Source organism: Dermochelys coriacea, chromosome 3 (assembly GCF_009764565.3).
Source record: "Dermochelys coriacea isolate rDerCor1 chromosome 3, rDerCor1.pri.v4, whole genome shotgun sequence".
Classification (NCBI taxonomy): domain Eukaryota; kingdom Metazoa; phylum Chordata; order Testudines; family Dermochelyidae; genus Dermochelys; species Dermochelys coriacea.
The window spans coordinates 104,571,058-104,590,422 of NC_050070.1; the positions used below are offsets into that span (position 1 = coordinate 104,571,058).

The following is a 19,365-nucleotide window of genomic DNA, read 5'->3' on the forward strand; positions in this document are numbered from 1 at the left end:
ACCTAGGTGAATGGAACCCCAGGCTGGCAGCGGGCTGAGTGGGCCAGTGGCATAAAATCAGCATTTTAATTTAATTTTAAATGAAGCTTCTTAAACATTTTGAAAACCTTGTTTACTTTACATACGACAATAGTTTAATTATATAATATATAGACAGAGAGACCTTCTAAAAACGTTAAAATGCATTACTGGCATGCGAAACCTTAAATTAAAGTGAATAAATGAAGATTCGGCACACCACTTCTGAAAGGTTGCCGACCCCTGATATAGCGCATGAGAGCAACCTACGTGATCTCTGTGCAGCCTGACTGCCACATTGGCTATTGAACTCGGGTTCCTCTTTTGATAAAGAAAACCATAAATATCTTAACGAAATGCACACTAAATACCTCCAAGAACATGCCTTAATATCAGGGAGAAGCAAGTCACTTCTATTCTCTGTGCCTCTGTTTTCCTTCCACTCTTTGTCTGGCATTATAGTTCAGGTCAAGGACCAACTCCTCCTCTATGTTTGTATGGTGCCTAGCACACCAATGCATATGTTATTCCATGTATAGCAATCAGTTACTATTGCACATGCAACAGCTACTATTGCACTTAGACCCATAGATTTCAGGAGGAATATGTGCAGGAATAGAGATTATGGAGCAGTGACTGTATGCAGGATCAGTCCCTAAAGTCAGAAAGTCAGGAAAGGCAGAAGTTAAGAGCATTTAAGAAGAACAAAAATTTAAAAATACTATAGTGTGCAAAGGATTAAATTCACCTGCGGTTCAGAGGGCCAGTACAAGACACGCTCCACAATTTAGAGGCCATGCAAAGAGACTGTGGGTGGATTGGCCAGCCATGTGGAGGTGCCTATCCACTCATGTTCTATGGAAAGGGTCAGTGTACTAGAATGGCATCATAGGAATAGGGCAAGGCAAGCAAGGGGTAAAATCCAGTGGATCTAACAATACACGTAACTAGTGCAGAAGGTCTGTAGCTGCTATTCCAATCTATAGGCTTAAATAGTGATCTCAGAGGGCTACACAACAGTTTTACATGCTGGCCTTAGATTGGGAGTGTGGATTTCATTGCCCCAACCCCACCACACTTCACCCATGTCAGTATTAAAACAAAGATTAAGAAATCTGTCAAGATTATAGATAAAGAATCCAGTAATAAAACAATGTATATAGTATTTAACAAAATTTTATTTTTAAGTCCCCATCTGGGTGGTGTTGGAGCAAAATCATAGCTATTCTGATTTTAAGATTTCACCTCCTTTAAAAGGTGTTAAATCTGATAAAAAGTACATTTTCTTATATAGTATTTAGAACAAAAATAAAAGCTAGGGGCCAAATTCTCCTCTTACTTTCACTAATTCTATACCAATTCAATTCAATTCACTTTAAATGATGTTTGGCCCAGTTTTCACCAATATGAGAGGACAAAGAGGGCCAAGATGATACATGACTGTTTTATGGAAAACATTGGCTAAATAGCAGGAAATTCAGAGTAGTTGGGGAAACTGATTTGAACGTTTTTACAGGAAGTGCTAAGCAGATTTAAAAAAAAAAAGGGGGGGCATGTTAAGATGTAGTATGCTTAGTATAGCAAGTTATAAAGGACAGTTACAGAAAAAAAATGTAAAAATGTAAATTGTCATCTGATTTTGGTTAAAAATAAATAGCTTGAATGGATCTTAAGTATTTCCGTTTATCTATAAATATGTAAATGTACTTAACTTACATGATCTGGTAGTTTTATGCCTTTTATAGTTACATATAATGTTGATGGGTAACGATTTCTAGGACCTTTTTCCCACCAATCAAAAACCTCAACAACATTTGACTGTGTCCTGGTCCTTGGAGGTGGATAATATAATTGCAGACGTAGTTTCCCATCAATATTTAAGACTCCGTTTGCACCTACAAGCTAAAAGAATAATTTTAAAAAAATTAAAGAAATTTGCTACTTTCGTTCAAAATTCATACAAGCCATTGATAACACTGACACTTTTGACCAACTAGGGGCTCAAGTTACTACTGGGGATAGTTATTATTCCCATGAGTGATGTCCCCACTCTACTCAATGGATTATTCTTGAGAGTAAGCAAGCACTATCCTAGTATGTTTGCAGGATCAAACCCTACTACAATTCAGAAAGCACTACCATTTTTGAAGTCTCTCTTCAAATTGGCATTCTTGTGTAATCTTTTTCTTGATGCGATTGAGGCATTACAAGTTACATTTTGTTGAAATAATTCAGACAAATAAGAATTTGCAATAAATATTTTATCTGTATCATATTGCCACAAAGATAGAGAGAAAATTTGTTAAAATAAATTTTGCAAATTAAAAAAAAAAATTGGCAAAAGATTATATAGCATTTAAGAGAAACGAAATATTTGTTAATTTACTCCCATCTGGCCTCAGTCTTAAATGGTGCAGAACTACAATACCTTTAAGTGACACAGACCAAGAAACGTCTACTTCTTGAACAGACGCAAAAAACAAATCATCATACCAAGAGGACTCGCCATCTATAACCCTCTGACCACTGCATAAAAGCCCAAATATGATGAACAGCTCTGCGGAAGGACCTCAGAAAAACTGAGGAACCACCTCCTCCACCTTATTCCAGAAAGGCCAACCTCAAACAAGAAATCACCACATGCTCCCACACACTGGAATAAAAAAATAAGGAAAAACATACCTGGAGATTATGCAGGAAACCCAAAACAACTATAAAAAAGCCCTCTTCTCTGATGACAGTCATCCAACATAAAAACAAAAAATAAAACTAACGACAACAACTCCACAACTGATACCACCTATGAGAGAAACCAGGACATCAGGACCCACTAAATGAACACTACTCAACACCCCATCAGCAATCTATCAAATCTACCCCAACTGGAACTGAAGTATCTGCTCTCTCCAAGGGACTGAATCTCGGCTCACTCACAGAACTGGATACCATGCTAACACGTGGAGAACTAGAATTTTTCCACTGATTCTGCCTCAAGGAATTCTTTTACAACAAAGACAATACCACCCAACTACCACACCCCCATCAACAGTCAGAAGAAAAAGAAAAATCTGACTGGACACTCCCCAGCAGACAAAACCACACATTGGGTCATTACATTGATTGCTTCAGGAAAAAAACTGATGGTGATAACCTCAATAAAACATTACATTCACCACAGCCTCTCTACCACAGAAAAGAGCCATATAGTCCCTGAAGTCCAACTACCAGATAGCGATCAAAGCAGAAGACAAAGGGGGTGCCACAGTGCTCTTTAATCATGATGACTATGTCAAGAAGGCCAACAGACACCTCTTTCACACCAACAGGCCACTTTATTTCACTGCAATAAAGAACTCAAAGATGACTCCCGCACCACAATTCACGCTGGAATTTAAAGACACATCCTAATCTTTTCCCAAACAACTCCAAGAAAAACTTTACAACCTAATCCATCACAAACCCACCCCAAGGACTTTCTATATGTTTCCTAAGATACACAAACAAGGGATCCCAGGCAGATCCATCATAATTGGCCACAGCACTCTTACTGAAGAAATATGAGGACGCACGGAAACCATCCTCAAACCACTCATCACACAAAAGGCTAGCTTCCTCTAAGACACTACTGATTATTTCCAGACTCCACAATATTAACAACCTCCCCCAGACCACCATCTTTGCCGTCATGGATGTCACCTCTTTATACGCTAACATTACTCGCCTTGATGGCATTGCTGCCTGCCTCAAACACCTACAAGATCATATATAACAACACTCAGAAATTCACCCTAAACATATTTCCTAACTCATCCATTTCATCCTCCCCCACAACAATTTCACACCTAACAAGAAACAGGTTGTCCAAACCATGGAAACAGCCATGGGTACTAGGATGGCTCCCCAGTATGCCAATCTCTTCGTGGGACACCTCAAGGAAAAATTTGTGCAAAAATGCACCATGAAATGAATGATATACCTGAGAAACACAGATGATATTTGCATCCTCTGGACAGATGATCTCAACTGAGTAGAAGGAAGATAATATGGATGGGAGCGTTCAGCTGTTGTGAGCTGCACTGGATGTGCCATGTTTGTCTTTCTTCCACAGGACAGAAGCGACTTTGTCTGTACAAAGTGCAAGCTGGTCTCCATATTGGAAGAGAAGGTTCAAAGTCTGGAGAAACAAGCATCGACCCTGCATTGCATAAGAGAAACTGAAAATTTCCTGGTCAGACGTCAGGATATGCTTCTACGGACACAATGTTTTGAAGATTCAGAGTAGGCTGCGCAGCGGGGACAGGAGGACGGTGAAGAAATTTGGCAGCATGTGACCTCCAGAAGAAGAAAGGGGAGCGTCCACGTACCAGCAATACAGATACAAGTGAGCAATTGTTTCCATGTTCTCTCCACAGGTACTAATGCGGAGAGTGGACCAGATGATACATCTGAGGGAAGGGAACAGAAGGAGACTCCACTGATTGGAAGGCATGAGATGCACTGTCCTAGGGATCGGGGTTCCACGACCACTGCTCCCAAGAGAAGGAGGCGGGTGGTGGGACTCTCTCCTCAGGGGGACTGAGTAATCTATCTGCCGCCCCAGCCGGGAAAACTGAGAAGTCTGCTGCTTGCCAGGAGCTAGGATTCACGATGTGACAGAGAGACAGCCGAGACTCATCAAGCCCTCAGATCGCTACCCCTTCCTGCTTCTCCACGTGGGCATCAATGATACTGCCAAGAATGACCTTGAATGGATCACTGTAGACTATGTGGCTCTGGGAAGAAGGATAAAGGAGTCTGAGGCGCAAATGGTGTTCTCGTCCATCCTCTCCGTGGAAGGAAAAGGCCTCGGTAGAGACCGTCAAATCGTGGAAGTCAACGAATGGCTACGCAGGTGGTGTCAGAGAGAAGGCTTTGGATTCTTTGACCATGGGATGATGTTTCAAGAAGGAGGAGTGCTAGGCAGAGACTGGCTCCACCTAACGAAGAGAGGGAAGAGCATCTTCGCAAGCAGGCTGACTAACCTAGTGAGGAGGGCTTTAAACCAGGTTCACCGGGGGGAAGGAGACCAAAGCCCTGAGGTAAGTGGGGACATGGGATACTGGGAGGAAGCACGAGTAGGAGAGTGCGACAGCGGAGGGCTCCTGCCTTATACTAAGAAAGCAGGACAAACAGCAAGTTATCTCAAGTGCCTATACACAAATGCAAGAAGCCTGGGAAACAAGCAGGGAGAACTGAAAGTCGTGGGATGAAGTGGACAAGGCTTTCTTCCGGCAATTAATGGAAGTTACTAGATCGCAGGCCCTGGTTCTCATGGAAGACTTCAATCACCCTAATATCTGCTGGGAGAGGAATACAGCAGTGCATAGACAATCCAGGAAGTTTTTGGAAAGTGTAGGGGACAATTTCCTGGTGCAAGTGCTGGAGGAACCAACTAGGGACAGAGCTCTTCTTGACCTGCTGCTCACAAACTGGGAAGAATTAGTAGGGGAAGCAAAAGTGGATGGGAACCTGGGAGGTAGTGACCATGAGATGGTCGACTTCAGGATCCTGACACAAGGAAGAAAGGAGAGCAGCAGAATACGGACCCTGGACTTCAGAAAAGCAGACTTTGACAACCTCAGGGAAATGATGGGCAGGATCCCCTGGGAGAACAACATGAGGGGGAAAGGAGTCCAGGAGAGCTGGCTGTATTTTAAAGAATCCTTATTGAGGTTACAGGGACAAACCATCCCAATGTGTAGAAAGAATAATAAATATGGCAAGTGATCAGCTTGGCTTAACAGTGAAATCCTTGCTGATCTTAAGCACAAAAAAGAAGCTTACAAGAAGTGGAAGATTGGACAAATGACCAGAGAAGAGTAAAAAATATTGCTTGGGCATGCAGGAGTGAAATCAGGAAGGCCAAATCACATCTGGAGTTGCAGCTAGCAAGAGATGTTAAGAGTAACAAGAAGGGTTTCTTCAGGTACGTTAGCAACAAGGAATAGTCAAGGAAAGCGTAGGCCCCTTACTGAATGAGGGAGTCAACCTAGGGAGGTGGTGGAATCTCCTTCCTTACAGTTTTTAAGATCAGGCTTGACAAAGCCCTGGATGGGATGATTTAGTTGGGGATTGGTCCTGCTTTGAGCAGGGGGTTGGACTAGATGATCTCCTGAGGTCCCTTCCAACCCTGATAGTCTATGATTCTATGAACTCCTTCATAGATTTCAACCACCATCACCCATCCATCAAAACTTTGTCTAGAATACTCCATACCAGCATCAGCTTCCTGAATACCATGATGAGCTTCAGCAATGGAACCTTACAAACAACTATATACAAGAAATTCACAGATCACCTTTACCACCCCAGGCACACTGTGAAATCTGTTATTTATAGCCAGACACTCAGATACCACAGAATTTGCTCCAAAGAGAAAGTCCAGGATACACACCTAAAGATCCTTAAAAACTGCCTTCATTAAACAAGGACACTCCATCAGAGAAGTAGATCACATCATGGAAAGGGCCATCCGAATACTTGTGGAGAACCTGCTTCCATTCAGAAAAAAAAAAAAGAAGAAGAAAACCTACTGACTGCACACCCCTAGTTGTCACCTGTCACCCCATACTGGAACCCATACAGGGTATCAAAAAATAATTACAACCCATATGTTATGCTTATAAGCAGCACACAGAATCTTTTTCAAGGGGATAAGGCAATACATCCCGTTTATTGAGAGTACAATTTAAGCATTAAAATCAGCACATGCTTCCATTCACACACACACACACACACACACACACACACTCTAAAGGTTCTGCAGCTGGATCTTATAGTTACCAATCCTTAGTGTTGCTCCATCAGTTCCAGTGGCCAGCTGAAACTACACAAGAGAGGGGAGGAGCTGGGTCTCTGTCGGACGCATCTTAAGCTCTGATGTTGATGCAGAACAAACCCAGAGTCCCATGGCAATACACCCTTCTTTTACAGTAATAAGTTCCCATATAAGTCTATGGACCTTGCTTTGTCACACTGGAGCTGTTAATCACGAGGTAGTCAAGGTTGCTGCCAATCAGCATTATTTTGGGTTGTTACTGGGAGTATCCGCAGATGTTTCTTATCTCGTCCCTTTGGCTCCACTCTTTATCTTGTCCTTGGGGCGTATGCCTTTGCTTTAGGGTCGTCAATCTGCCATCCGGGTGATTCTGATAATAAGGTTGGTGCTCTTGACTTCTCCACTCCCATCTTGACCATCAGTACTGACACCTCATGTGTCTTCTCTGTTAGCATGCCATACATTCTTCACTCACACAAAACAGTAAATAATTTCAAAAGAAAGAATTATAGCCATAACTATTCTATCCTTCTAAAAAACAAACAAACAATCATTAACACATAAAGCAAAGAATAAAACCAAAGCAATTTCTTCTTACTAATTGAAAGCTAACAAAATAAGCAAAGTTTCCTCGAGACAATTTTTACCCATTAGGCTTTTGGAGTGGATTTTATTAAAGATACAGCAGCTCCTGTGTCAATTAGAGCTAGCATAGGAACATATCTACCCAGCTGGACATAAATACATGGTTGCCCCCCGGGATCCCAGGTGATCTTACTATGAACCTCCACTGCTGTGCTCCTACATAATGTGGGGTTTCCCTATCCAGCAGGCCTCCCTCATTGTCTTCTGGAGGAGGAGGAGGGAAAGAAGGAGTGTTAGGGGTTATACTTGCTACCTCCTTCTGTTGCAATTGCAATTTAAGGGCCTCCCAGTCCGTGCTTAATCCCACTTTTCCTGGCTCTCCCCAAGCTACATTAGGATCCGTCAGGCTAGCTAGCGAGCTTTGTTCTTAATGGAGTTGTATTCCTTCTCCCCCTCTTGTTGGCACTGCTTAGTGCCCTCTGGGAGGTATCAGGGATCCGGTATGACCACCCTCCTTGTCCCCAGTTACCCCATCCGCGAGAGCAGCCTCGTGTGAAACCTCCATGGGGTTCCGATATCCCCTTGAAAAAGATTCCATGTGCTTCTTATAAGCATAACATTTGATGGGGACCACACCCTGAAAGAAATCTTTTCCAAACCCATTCTTCTGGCCTTCAAACAATCCCCCAACCTTGCTAAACTCATCATCAGAAGCAAGCTCCCCACAGACCAAAACACAAAACTCAAAGCAGCACCAGAACCTGCCAGAACAGATGCAAAACCCACAGACATGTCTCCATCACTACAATCATCAATACTCCCCACAATACAACTTTCAAGATTCATGGGTCCTATTTCAAATCATGCCTATCTCAAAATGTGGTGTACCTCGTCAAATGCACTAACAACAACAACTATGGGAGTAAAACCAGACAATCTCTAAGCTCTCGAATAAACTCATACAGAAAAATGATAAGACAAGACAAAAACACGTTATCACCTGTGGGTGAATACTTTTCACAAAGCAATGACTCCATATCTGATCTTTCAATACTTGTCTTCAAAGGAAACCTGCACAGCACCTTCAAAAGGTGAGCCTAGGAAATTAAATTCGTATCTCTAATAGACACCACAAACCATGGACTCAACAAGTTTCATGGTTCATTATGCCAAGTTGTAACACACCTCACTGCCTGCTAGCCCGTAATTGACCACTTCATTTTAAGTGGTCTCCTACAATGTGTGAATCCCTTAACTATCTGTCCCAGCTTATATTTAGCTTAGACTCTCTGGTTACCTTCCCCAGACCTGAAGAAGAGCTCTGTGAAACTCAAACCCTCCACCAACAGAAGTTGGTCCAATAAAACAGATCACCTCACCTACCTTATCTTTCCCCAGAGAAAAAGGCACTCATGAATTTATTATAAATTTTTCACAAGAAGTAGTTATACAATATTGTACTTGGGAAAGAATCCCTATTTGCAATATCACCATCTCCTTTCCAAGGGGAAAAGTCAAAAAAAGGTTTAGTTTTAATGTGGCTGTTTAAGACAAATTATATTATATTTTTAATGTTATTAACAATTGCAGAAATCCAGTGAGTCTCAATGGACAGTGTCACAAAGAGCAACTAGATCCCTGCTTCTGCCCCCACTTTTTCCATGTCCCAGTGAAGGAGCTTCTACAGGCTTCTGGTGGAGGACAGAAGATGCAGCAGAAGTAGCAGATCTCCCACCTTCCCCAAAGTGAAAAATTCATATCCAAGAGATGAAGTTAAGCCAACCTAAGCCTCTACATAGACACTACTATGTCAGAATTCTTCAATCGACCTAGTTGTCTAGCCTCTCAAGGAGATTGATTTATTATAGTGACAGAAAACCCCTGTCACTGTAGCAAGTGTCTATGCTGCTGCATTACAACGGGGCAGCTGCAAAGCCACAGGCATACCACTGTAACACCTGTAAACATCCCCTAGTAGCATAGCATGACTCAAGGTAAGAGAAAATAAGTGAGCTCTGGAATTTATCCCTTCCATAAGTTAGTTTTTTGCCTACTAGGGACAGGAGATAGACCATTGTTTGTCAGGATGCTTCCCCTTTTGTAGGATTAAGGGGAGTCATGACAATTTCATTATTTCAAGGGGGGGGGGAATACTCACAGTGCCCCCTCAGTATTTGGATTTAATTAAAAGCTCTAGTAGAATTCTGAATAGCACTTAAACAGGAGACACTAACTGCTCTTGAGATAGTACTTCTGGTCCCAGGTGTACAGAGAAGACACCCATGACATTTATCAATTGGATTAGCCTTTATTCAGAAGCTTCTGTTTTTTCTGCCAAGTGCTTCACTTGAAAAAGAAATGTATTTTTTCCATGCATTTTGTACATTTAGTTGAGAAATATCCATTTTCTCTATTGCCATACCTATTTTCTCTGTATACCTACATGATCTTTTAATAGCATGAGCGCTCTGTCAGAATCTGTCTCTATACCTGTGATTTAAAATACTACTTTTGTTTTAAAAAAGTTTCCCACCAAGCAATACATTTCTTTGAAAATCTGGCTTTGCCAATTTCTTTTAGATACTTTATGCAGGCTTTTTATTCTTCTTTTGGTTTTATTTTTTTGTATTTTTAAGTTCACAATACCTTTAGAAATGCCCAAGAGATTTTGTGAAAACCACTTTCCTGAATTTGCACTTCAGAGTTGGCTCTTGCTTCATCCATGCTTAAGAAATCAAGAATCTGCAGATATTAAATTAGAATATATACATATATTACCATTGAGAATGCACTTCTTTGAAGTAATAACTACTACTGCAGGTATTTTAGATAAGATTCATGGATTTAAACAAAATTCTAATTTTACTTAATATTATAAAAATATAATTTATGAACTATCTACCACAAGTGATATTTAAACACACACACCACATCAGTGTTATGATCTTCAAGAACGTAAATCTCTTTTTTTTTAAAAAGTTTATTTCACATCAGTCTCTTTATATTTTTTATAAAAACTGAACAAAAGCAACTCTTGACAAACCCTTTATATGTCCCCAAATGGACTGCACATTTAATCCAGACAGAAGTATGTAGTCAAAAAGATCATTTTGGTATACAATTCTCTTGATTTTCATGGTCTGCAACCAGAATCTCCTCATATCCGACCACTTCTGCAGTTTTACAGGGCATGCATGTAAAGAAGGCTAACAACATTTTGGGCTGTATAAGTAGGAGCATTGCCAGCAGATCGAGGGACGTGATCATTCCCTCTATTTTGCATTGGTGAGGCCTCATCTGGAGTACTGTATCCAGTTTTGGGCCCCACGCTACAAGAAGGATGTGGAAAAATTGGGAAGAGTCCATCAGAGGGCAACAAAAATGATTAGAGGGATGGAGCACATAATTTATGAGGAGAGATTGAGGGAACTGGGATTATTTACTCTGCAGAAGAAAAGAATGAGGGGGGATTTGATAACTGCTTTCAACTACCTGAAAGGGGGTTCCAAAGAGGATGGAGCTAGACTGTTCTCAGTGGTAGCAGATGACAGAACGAGGAGTAATGGTCTCAAGTTGCAGTGGGGGATGTTTAGGTTGGATATTAGGAAAAACTTTTTCACTAGGAGGGTGGTGAAGCACTGGACTGGGTTACCTAGGGAGGTGGTGGAATCTCCTTCCTTAGAAGTTTTCAAGGCTTCCTTACAAGGTCAGGCTTGACAAAGCACTGGCTAGGATGATTTAGCTGGGGATTGGTCCTGCTTTGAGCAGGGTGTTGGACTAGATGATCTCCTGAGGTCCCTCCCAACCCTGATATTCTATGATTCCATGCATAATATTAGAGTTACAATCGATCTTCAGATTTGCGGCTAAGTAATGCCAGTGAAAACAACAGAAACTGCGGGATTTCATTTGACAAAGATTTTGTCTCAAACTTTAGAACTGTTTCCATGAAGAGCCCCTATATACTACTGGAATCACTTCTGTGATAAGCCACCAGGATCCTCTCTTAGTACTTTGAATGTAGTTATTTTATGAAAATTGCAGACCATAAAGGAACATCTGGCACTGTTATTAGATTGCATATGCACAATGTATTTAGAAAAATATATGACAGGGGTATGAAAAAATTACTGATTGCACTAGGTTTCCATTTCCACATTAACACTATATAAAAACTCTCTTGTATATAGCTGTCTATAAATACCAGCTACAGTTACGCTCAAAAACATGTTCGGAGCATGCTTTACAATTTTTCCTATAAACAAATGTATTTGAGGCTGAGGTAGTTATTGCTGTTTGAGTAATGATGAAGGAGAAACAGATGTCTACTTTTTTTTTTATGGCAAACATGCAAAAAGTCTGTGGGCTACATGTTGGCTAGCCTTGCTTATGTATACAAGTAGGAGGTGGCAGCACTAAGGGGGTAGCCACTATCAGCCTCTGAACTGCTGGTGTTAGGAACCCTAAAAAAGGAAAGTGACCCTACCCTATTCTTCTGTCAGCAGGAAGTGCCAATGCAATGAGAGGAAGGTATGCTACAACCTTTTCAAAGGATACCATAGCTCCCAGTCTGGCATGCCCCTTTCAGTCCTTTCTGGAAGCATTTTGATTGTGTCAATAAGATACATTCGCCAAAGTATTTATTTATTACCCAGAACAGAATCCTGCTGAGGGAGGGATTTTCAAAACTCGTTAGTATTGGCCTAATTTTACTCCCATTGGCTTCAATGAGAGAACAGCTAGCCAATGCTGAGTGTTTTTTTAAAACCTTCACCATAATATATATTCTCTTAAAAAAAAAAAACTATGGTATTCCAGCAATATAACTGTAAATCATAAATAAAGTGCTCCCAGAAATACACAGTCAGAAAATTGCAACTTGAAAAATTTACTGTAAAAATATTTCATCTGTACCTCAAAAAACAGGACTACTTTGGGGCTTTCTTCAGCATCTTGAAGGAAATAACTAAAACGTTCATTAAATATGATTTGTTCCTCCCATTCTGGAAGTGTTGATTTAAATTGTCGGAAATCATAAGGCTGGGTCATAATAGGAAGAATGTGCTCCACTCGCTCTTGTTCATAAAAAGATGAAACCGCCCGGCTGCTGTTTAAAAACAACCAATTGCAATTGTCAATATTTTTCAAAGAAGTAAGTAAAGAACAAAATACTATGACTACTTCAACTACTATAAACAAAAATGTAGAAGATATCCTTTCTAAAATAGAATGAATATTCAATAACCACTGCAGATCCTACTGCAACTGATGATGTCCAGGGCAATAAGCATAGTTGGAGTTCTAAATCCCAATAATCAAGCATTTTGATTGGGCCTGATCCATAGCCCATTGAAGCCAATACAAATGCCACTGACTTTAGTGGGCTTTGAATCAGGCCCCTCATGGGAATAGGTAAGTGAAACAGTAAGAAGAATGAAGAACTCACCTTCATTTCAACATTTTTATGGATGTTTTGCCAATAAGCAAAAAGAAATCTCATGCCTCAATATGTTTGTTTGCTTATTCTCAACAAGGCTTCTAAAGATTCTGCCATTTCTCTCTTTGTTTTGGGAGAAAAGTCAGTCACATTGCAAATGTGTGTGTCTGACCAGATACACTGCTACTCTGATAATACATGTGCTCCAAATGTGAAAGAAAACAATGGCACCATTCCTGCAAACACTTACACATGTACTTTATTTTAAGTATGCAAGTTGTGTGGGGATTTGCAGTGAATAAGACTATACCCATTCTTATAGTTAAACATGTATGTATATGCTTATTTAAGTAATTATTTCCAGCAGAAGCAGACATATGAAGGGTGGTTTTTTTTGGCGGGGGGGAAGAGGGAAAAAAAAAATTAGTAAAATCACCTATGCTCTTTCTTGACATACAAACCAGTTTTCTGATCAATCACATGAATCTTGACCATGGGATGCGAAACCATGAGATCAGTTTTAAGTCTATCAGTTCGATGGATGGAAACCCCTAACACAAGACTGTCATCAAAAGCAAGTTTGGACTGAGTACAAATTTCTGGACTGTTCATTTCCTGTATATTTTCTGCAGCAATTTCTGTGTTTTCTTCTAATGCTAAAAGTAAAGAAACAAAACAAACAAAAAGATCTTCAAGCAGAAATGAGTGACAAATTATAAGGATTAAAAATCTATTACATTTTCACAGCAAACTTTACAAACTTTTCAGCTAACTATATTTAGTTCTGTTCTTTATGCAACAGAGTATCAAAATAAAGTCAGTGGATTTACCGCATTATACATGTTTGTCTATATACATATATATTAACATAAGCATTCTCTACCAGTGATTATCATCAAATAAAAATTAATGAACCACACACAACTCTTGCTCTTGATTTGCACTGGCTCTTCCCTGAGACTTCAATATACATGTAGCCAGCTACAGTAATAAACTACAGTATGTATGCCTGTTGTCTTTTATGATTTCAGTAGCTAAACAATATGCTGTTGAATGGTTATATAATGTGATTAAAAATACCTTACTGTCCAAATTGCAAGACTAGCACAAGATCATTTAGCACAATTAGCTGAATCCCCTAGACTATAATAGGCACTTATGGCTTTGCACCCATCTAATTTTCCATGAATTCAACCCAAAACTAGGAAACAGAAAATATGCCATATGTCTCCTTAGCTATTTTATAGTATTATAATGGCACAGGAGCACCACTACAGTTAAGGCTGCATCACATCATTTGTTTAAAGTTGACCTTTCCAAGTCCTCTTAAGCAGCTGTTCTCAAACTGTGGGTCAGGACCTCAAAGTGGGTCTCAATCCTGTTTTAATGGGGTTGTGAGGACTGGCTTAGACTTGCTGGGGCCTGGAGCCAAAGCTGGAGACAGAGGGCTTCAACCCAGGTGATGGGGTTCACGTTACAGGCCCCCTGCCTGGGGCTGAAGCCCTTGGGCTTCAGCTTTGGCTCCCCCTTCTCAGGGTGGCGGGGGTTGGGCTTTGGCCCCCCTGCCCCAGGGCAGCAGGGCTTGGGGAGTGGAGGGGGAGAGCGCGCAGGCTTCAGTCCCCCCTCCTGGAGGCATGTAGTTAATTTTTGTCATCAGAAGGGAGTCATGGTGCAATGAAGCTTGAGAACCCTTGCTCTAGATTGAACATGCTTAGTCGGATTTCTTTGAAATTTGGTGTGCCTCATGTGGGTGCGTGGTAGAGTTAGTGATCCAAATTTGGGATCATTTGAGACAGGGATTCTGGAGATGTATGCTCTGGGAAAAATAGCCGTTGCAAAAAAAATTTCTAGGTGGGTATTTCTTTTTCCCAGAGCTAGAGATTAAACTATTGATGTCATGCAGAGCAAAATGGTCTCAATCTGTCAAGTTTTACCCAAAGCAGTGCACAGCACCCACTAAATCTTTGGGGGACCCAAACGGAGAACAGCATTTAAGAAAAAATGTACATTTTTTACACTGCGCATGAACCAATACAGAAAAATGGCTAGAGGGTTTCCAGTCCCACCATTTTACATGCTTTGAAGCTCGATTCTTGTAAATGGTCTAACATCTGAATAGCTAATCAGACTATTTTTAAATTTATTATGCCTTACAAGATGCAGGGTAGTGGTAGAGACCACATTTGGGGTCATTTGAAGGGGGTGGCTCCTGAGTTACAGGCCCTCCCAAGAAACTGGTTTCCTTTTGCTGCCTTGTACTGTTAAACTGAGAGACAATTATGACTGGATGAACCACAGATCTCATTGAGAGCCATGGCTGTGAACTCACACTTCAGTTTAACATAACTGAGAATAAATTAATCACAAGCCCCTACCCAAGACAAAAGGAGTTTTAGACTGAGGGGCTGGAGGTTGCTACAATTTGTGAGTCATGGGTGTCAATTATTTTGAGGTAAAGTAATTAAAGTCTACAGGGCGGGGAGAGAGATGGTGTGTGAATGCTTCCTGGGAGGGAATGGGAGGGGCATTAGGGGATGGAGGAGTGGGAGACTGGGGAAGAGATTTGGAGATTGGGTTTAGGACTGTAGTGTGGGAAAAGGGGTCATGATAATGGATGGTAGCGGAGGCAAGAAAGGCTGGGGGCTCAGATAAAGCCAACCTCCACAATGGCCTCAGCTCTGTAGGTGCAGCCCAAACCTCTGGAACTCAACCCCTCTGCATCCCACTGTTCTGCCAGTGCACCCAAACCCCCTTGCACCTCCCAGTTCTGCCAGTGAACACCAACCTTCCTGCACCCCAACCTGCCTATACCCCACCACTGTCAATGCACCCCAACCTCCCTGCACCTACCAGTTCTGCCAGTGCACCCCAACCCCCCTGTATCCCAACACTATTCCACTGTAACATAGTTGTCCTTCACTCCAAGTACAGAAGGTGAGTCAAGTTATAGGAGGGAGAAAACAACAGCAACAGAAACATTTGTAAACTGGGAGTGAAGACATCAGGGAGCTGCACTGCAGTGGGGAGGCATAGGTACAATAGTGGAGAGGAGAATGCAGCAAATGGGTCAGGGACGTGGTTTAGATAGAATCCTGTGGGTGAGAACGAATGGAGATGAAGAGCTTGTAACATTTCAGAAACTGTGGGAATGGCAGAGTAAAGGTATGTGTGTTAATGGGACGTAATGGGCATTACTAAAAGAGGGCAGAGTTAAGAGTACATGGGCAACTTTAACTGTGCACTTCCTGGTTTTCAGAAATTTGAGTTTTGCTTAACGCAATACTCTGCAATGAGACGACATACCACCAAGCAACATTAACTCTGAGTTAATAGTTTTTTGCTTCTGAATATTTTTATAATATTTTAAGCCACCTTTGTCTCATTGATAGGAACAAGCAATAGCAAAGGAACTTAGCCGCAGCAAAGTTTTTCAATATGAAAAACTTTGACTGTAATATTTTGATTACAAAAACCTTTAGATTTCTTTTTTGCTTTCATTTTAGGTTTCAGTTTTTCCACATCTTCCTCCTCCTTGTGTTCCTCTGTGTTCATTTCATCTTTAAAGTAGGATACAAGCAGTCTTCCTGATGACTTTTTTCTGGTATCATCTTTCACTGGGTCATGCTGTAGTTCAGTAAGGGACATCGCACTGTAACACAACACACACCACTGTCAGCAAACACATACTATTTCTGTTAATCCATTAAAAAGACTCTTCCTGTTTCTCAAATTCGTTAGCTCTCCATTTTCAAAATCCTATCAAAAATATATTTTGTCTTGTTTAGCTATTACAGTGATAACAGTGGCTCACGTTCTCGAATGGTCTATCCTTAATTTCTCTCTCCATTTTATTATCGTAAGTCTTACCCTCTAAAATATTTTCACGTGGGGATTTGCACGAGTAGTCCTGTGACTACTCATGTGCACAAATTTAAACAAGATCTTTGCAGGATCAGAGCCACAGTTCACATGAAATAAAATATACTAAAGAATGATGCATTCTGTTAGCTGAGTTATGATGGGTGAGGTTTTTCATAGGAGTGGGTGGGTGAGATTCTGTGGCCTGCGCTGTGCAGGTCGGACTAGATGATCAGAATGGTCCCTTCTGACCTTAGTATCTATGAATCTATGAGTTAGCTGAGAATGATGCATTCTGTTTGACTTGAGACAATATTTCATAAATGCTGAATTTTAATCAGGCTTGAGCCAAAGGCCACACAGTCAAGGAGTAGGGTCCTCAGTGAAGAATTGGCAGATTACATGTAGTATCGCAACATTAAAATAAATTCATTCAATTTTGTAAATTCTTACAAATTAGTAAGGATCTTGGCAACACTTTTAGATATAATGTGGTAGAAGAGTTATTTGTGTATACAGGAGAAAAGGTTCCCTCCCCCGCAACATAAAATCATCTTGCTCCTTCACAGTTAAAAACAACAAACAAACAAACAAACAAACAACCTTGCAGCTCTATCACAGGATTCTTTCCCCATCTTAAAAATCAAATGGTTTGTTTAAGATGTACACATGCACAGATTACAATTTACCACTATACCTTGTTTCAGCTTCAGATGCAACTGGCACTTCTTTCTTCTTTTTCTTCTTTTTGCCCACTTCATTGTTCAATACAACTTTTTGGCTTTGAACACTGGAGGTGAATTCAGACATCTGTTCTTTAAGTTTTTTTCTTATTTTCTCCTTAATTGCATTTCCCTCATCCTCAGCCACTTGCAGCTGATAGGCTTGAATTAGCCATTCTTCCTCTTCTAATTCAGTTACAGCTCTCGCTTCATTCAAGATACTTTTTATCTTGTTGTTACCTTTTTGATGAGATGCATCTGTTTGTGATTTACTTTTTGTTTTTTTCTTTGGAAAATCAGTAATCTGTTTTTCAAAACTCTCCAATTTAGTTTCAGATACATTTTCCTCCTCATTAAATTGTTCTTGTAACACTGCTTTCTTTTTCTTCTTGTTAGACTTTGGTTGCTTGTTTTCTTCTCCACTAACAACATCATTGTTTATTTTTTCTGCAACTGAGGCTTTGTCTCTTAGTTTGTTTTTTGTAAACCGGGGGCTCTTTTCCTCAGGATTATAAGTGTTGTTTATAATTACCTCATCATTTCCACTTTCTTTAGCTAGATCAAGATTATTTCTAAAGGTGTCAAGCTAGAAATAAAAACACAGAACATAATTTTAAGTATAAATCATATGCAATGTTACAATAATAAAAATAGTTTAGTACATTATCAGTTTACACTATTTGGTGAAATATAAAAATTAAATTAGTCATCTAATCATTGTTTTGTTTAAACCTAGCAAGTACCAGATGGAACAGAAATAGATCATTCATGCTTAAAATATGTTTTTGTATTTGGACAGCTTTAAATCTGTACTTTCAACAAAGTTTTTCAACAAACACCTTACATATATATTAACCACACAGTAAAATTCAAAACTACCTCAATGAACAGGACTACTCCATAATGATATGATAAGTCAATGTAATACATTTTGAAAGATCTGGAAAAATGAAATGCAGAACCAAAACATGTCTCAAACAGATATAAATATTAATGTTAGAGGTGCCAATGCCAGTCTGGACTCCTTTTTACCATGGTCAGTGTGCCAAATTTTGGCAAAGAAAATCACTTTCCAAAAGACAGACTTGATAAAATGCAAGAACTGACAACTCTTAAGATGACAGTTATAAAACTATGTAAAAAAATATATTAATAAACTACTCTTATTAAAGAGACCGAGTCAACCTGAAATCTAGTCCACTTCAAAAACGTAGCTAAAAGTATTTTCGGATAATACTCCCACCTTTGAAACCCTCTGTCAATTTTTGTGGTTTTGCAAAATACTTTTGTAAAGGTTTCTCTCCCTTTATGGATGAATGAAAAACCCACACAGACAACACAGCAAACTTACTACAGGCCTGATCCAGCAATGAGCTCCACACAGGTATGTCCCTGAGCTTGTGTGGGGCTCCTATTAAGTCAGTGGGGCTCCATGTGGGCTCAGGGGGTTGCCAAAGTGAAGCTCATTGCAGGATTGGGGTGTTACTGACTACACAGGGGGAAACAGTAAAACTAACTATACAGACAGAGCTTTCAGATGCACACCCACAAAAACCCCCAATAACTAAAATATATCTTTTCCCCTCCGATTTCTTCCAGTACAAATATTTTATTTCTGTACTTTTCAACCTTTTCATTGCCATTATCCTATTTTTCAATAGCAAGACAATCCTGGGATTCACTTCCCATCTAGTTTGGAAGGGTACAGTGGCCAAAGAACTCTTGACACCTTTACACAAACCCCAGGTTGAGAACCCCTATCCCGGGTGTTAATTGTAAGAATAGCAGATAAAAAAAAATCTAAGACAAATCAATTTTAGATTGATAGGGTCCCTTTAAGTAATCTTGTAGTCTTTGTATTTCTCTTTTGGGTTCTTGGTTTTTTGTTTTGTGGTTTGGGGGTTTTAATACTTAAGGACTTTATATAA

General features: G+C 40.2%; 1 protein-coding gene across 12 annotated transcripts in view; it reads right to left on the reverse strand.

The window, feature by feature from the left end:
• AHI1 (Abelson helper integration site 1) overlaps positions 1–19,365 on the reverse strand; it is a 180,989-nt gene that overhangs the window by 142,377 nt on the left and 19,247 nt on the right. For 11 of the 12 annotated variants that reach the window (XM_043511021.1, XM_038394768.2, XM_038394756.2 and 8 more), the window contains 6 exons: positions 17,413–18,023; positions 16,331–16,506; positions 13,294–13,513; positions 12,335–12,527; positions 10,067–10,162; positions 1,735–1,920 (listed from right to left, as the gene is read on the reverse strand). In XM_043511021.1, coding sequence (XP_043366956.1) covers positions 1,735–1,920; positions 10,067–10,162; positions 12,335–12,527; positions 13,294–13,513; positions 16,331–16,506; positions 17,413–18,023 — 1,482 coding nt within the window. The remainder of the gene's footprint in view (positions 1–1,734; positions 1,921–10,066; positions 10,163–12,334; positions 12,528–13,293; positions 13,514–16,330; positions 16,507–17,412; positions 18,024–19,365) is intronic. The other variant, XM_043511019.1, reaches the window with a different exon arrangement.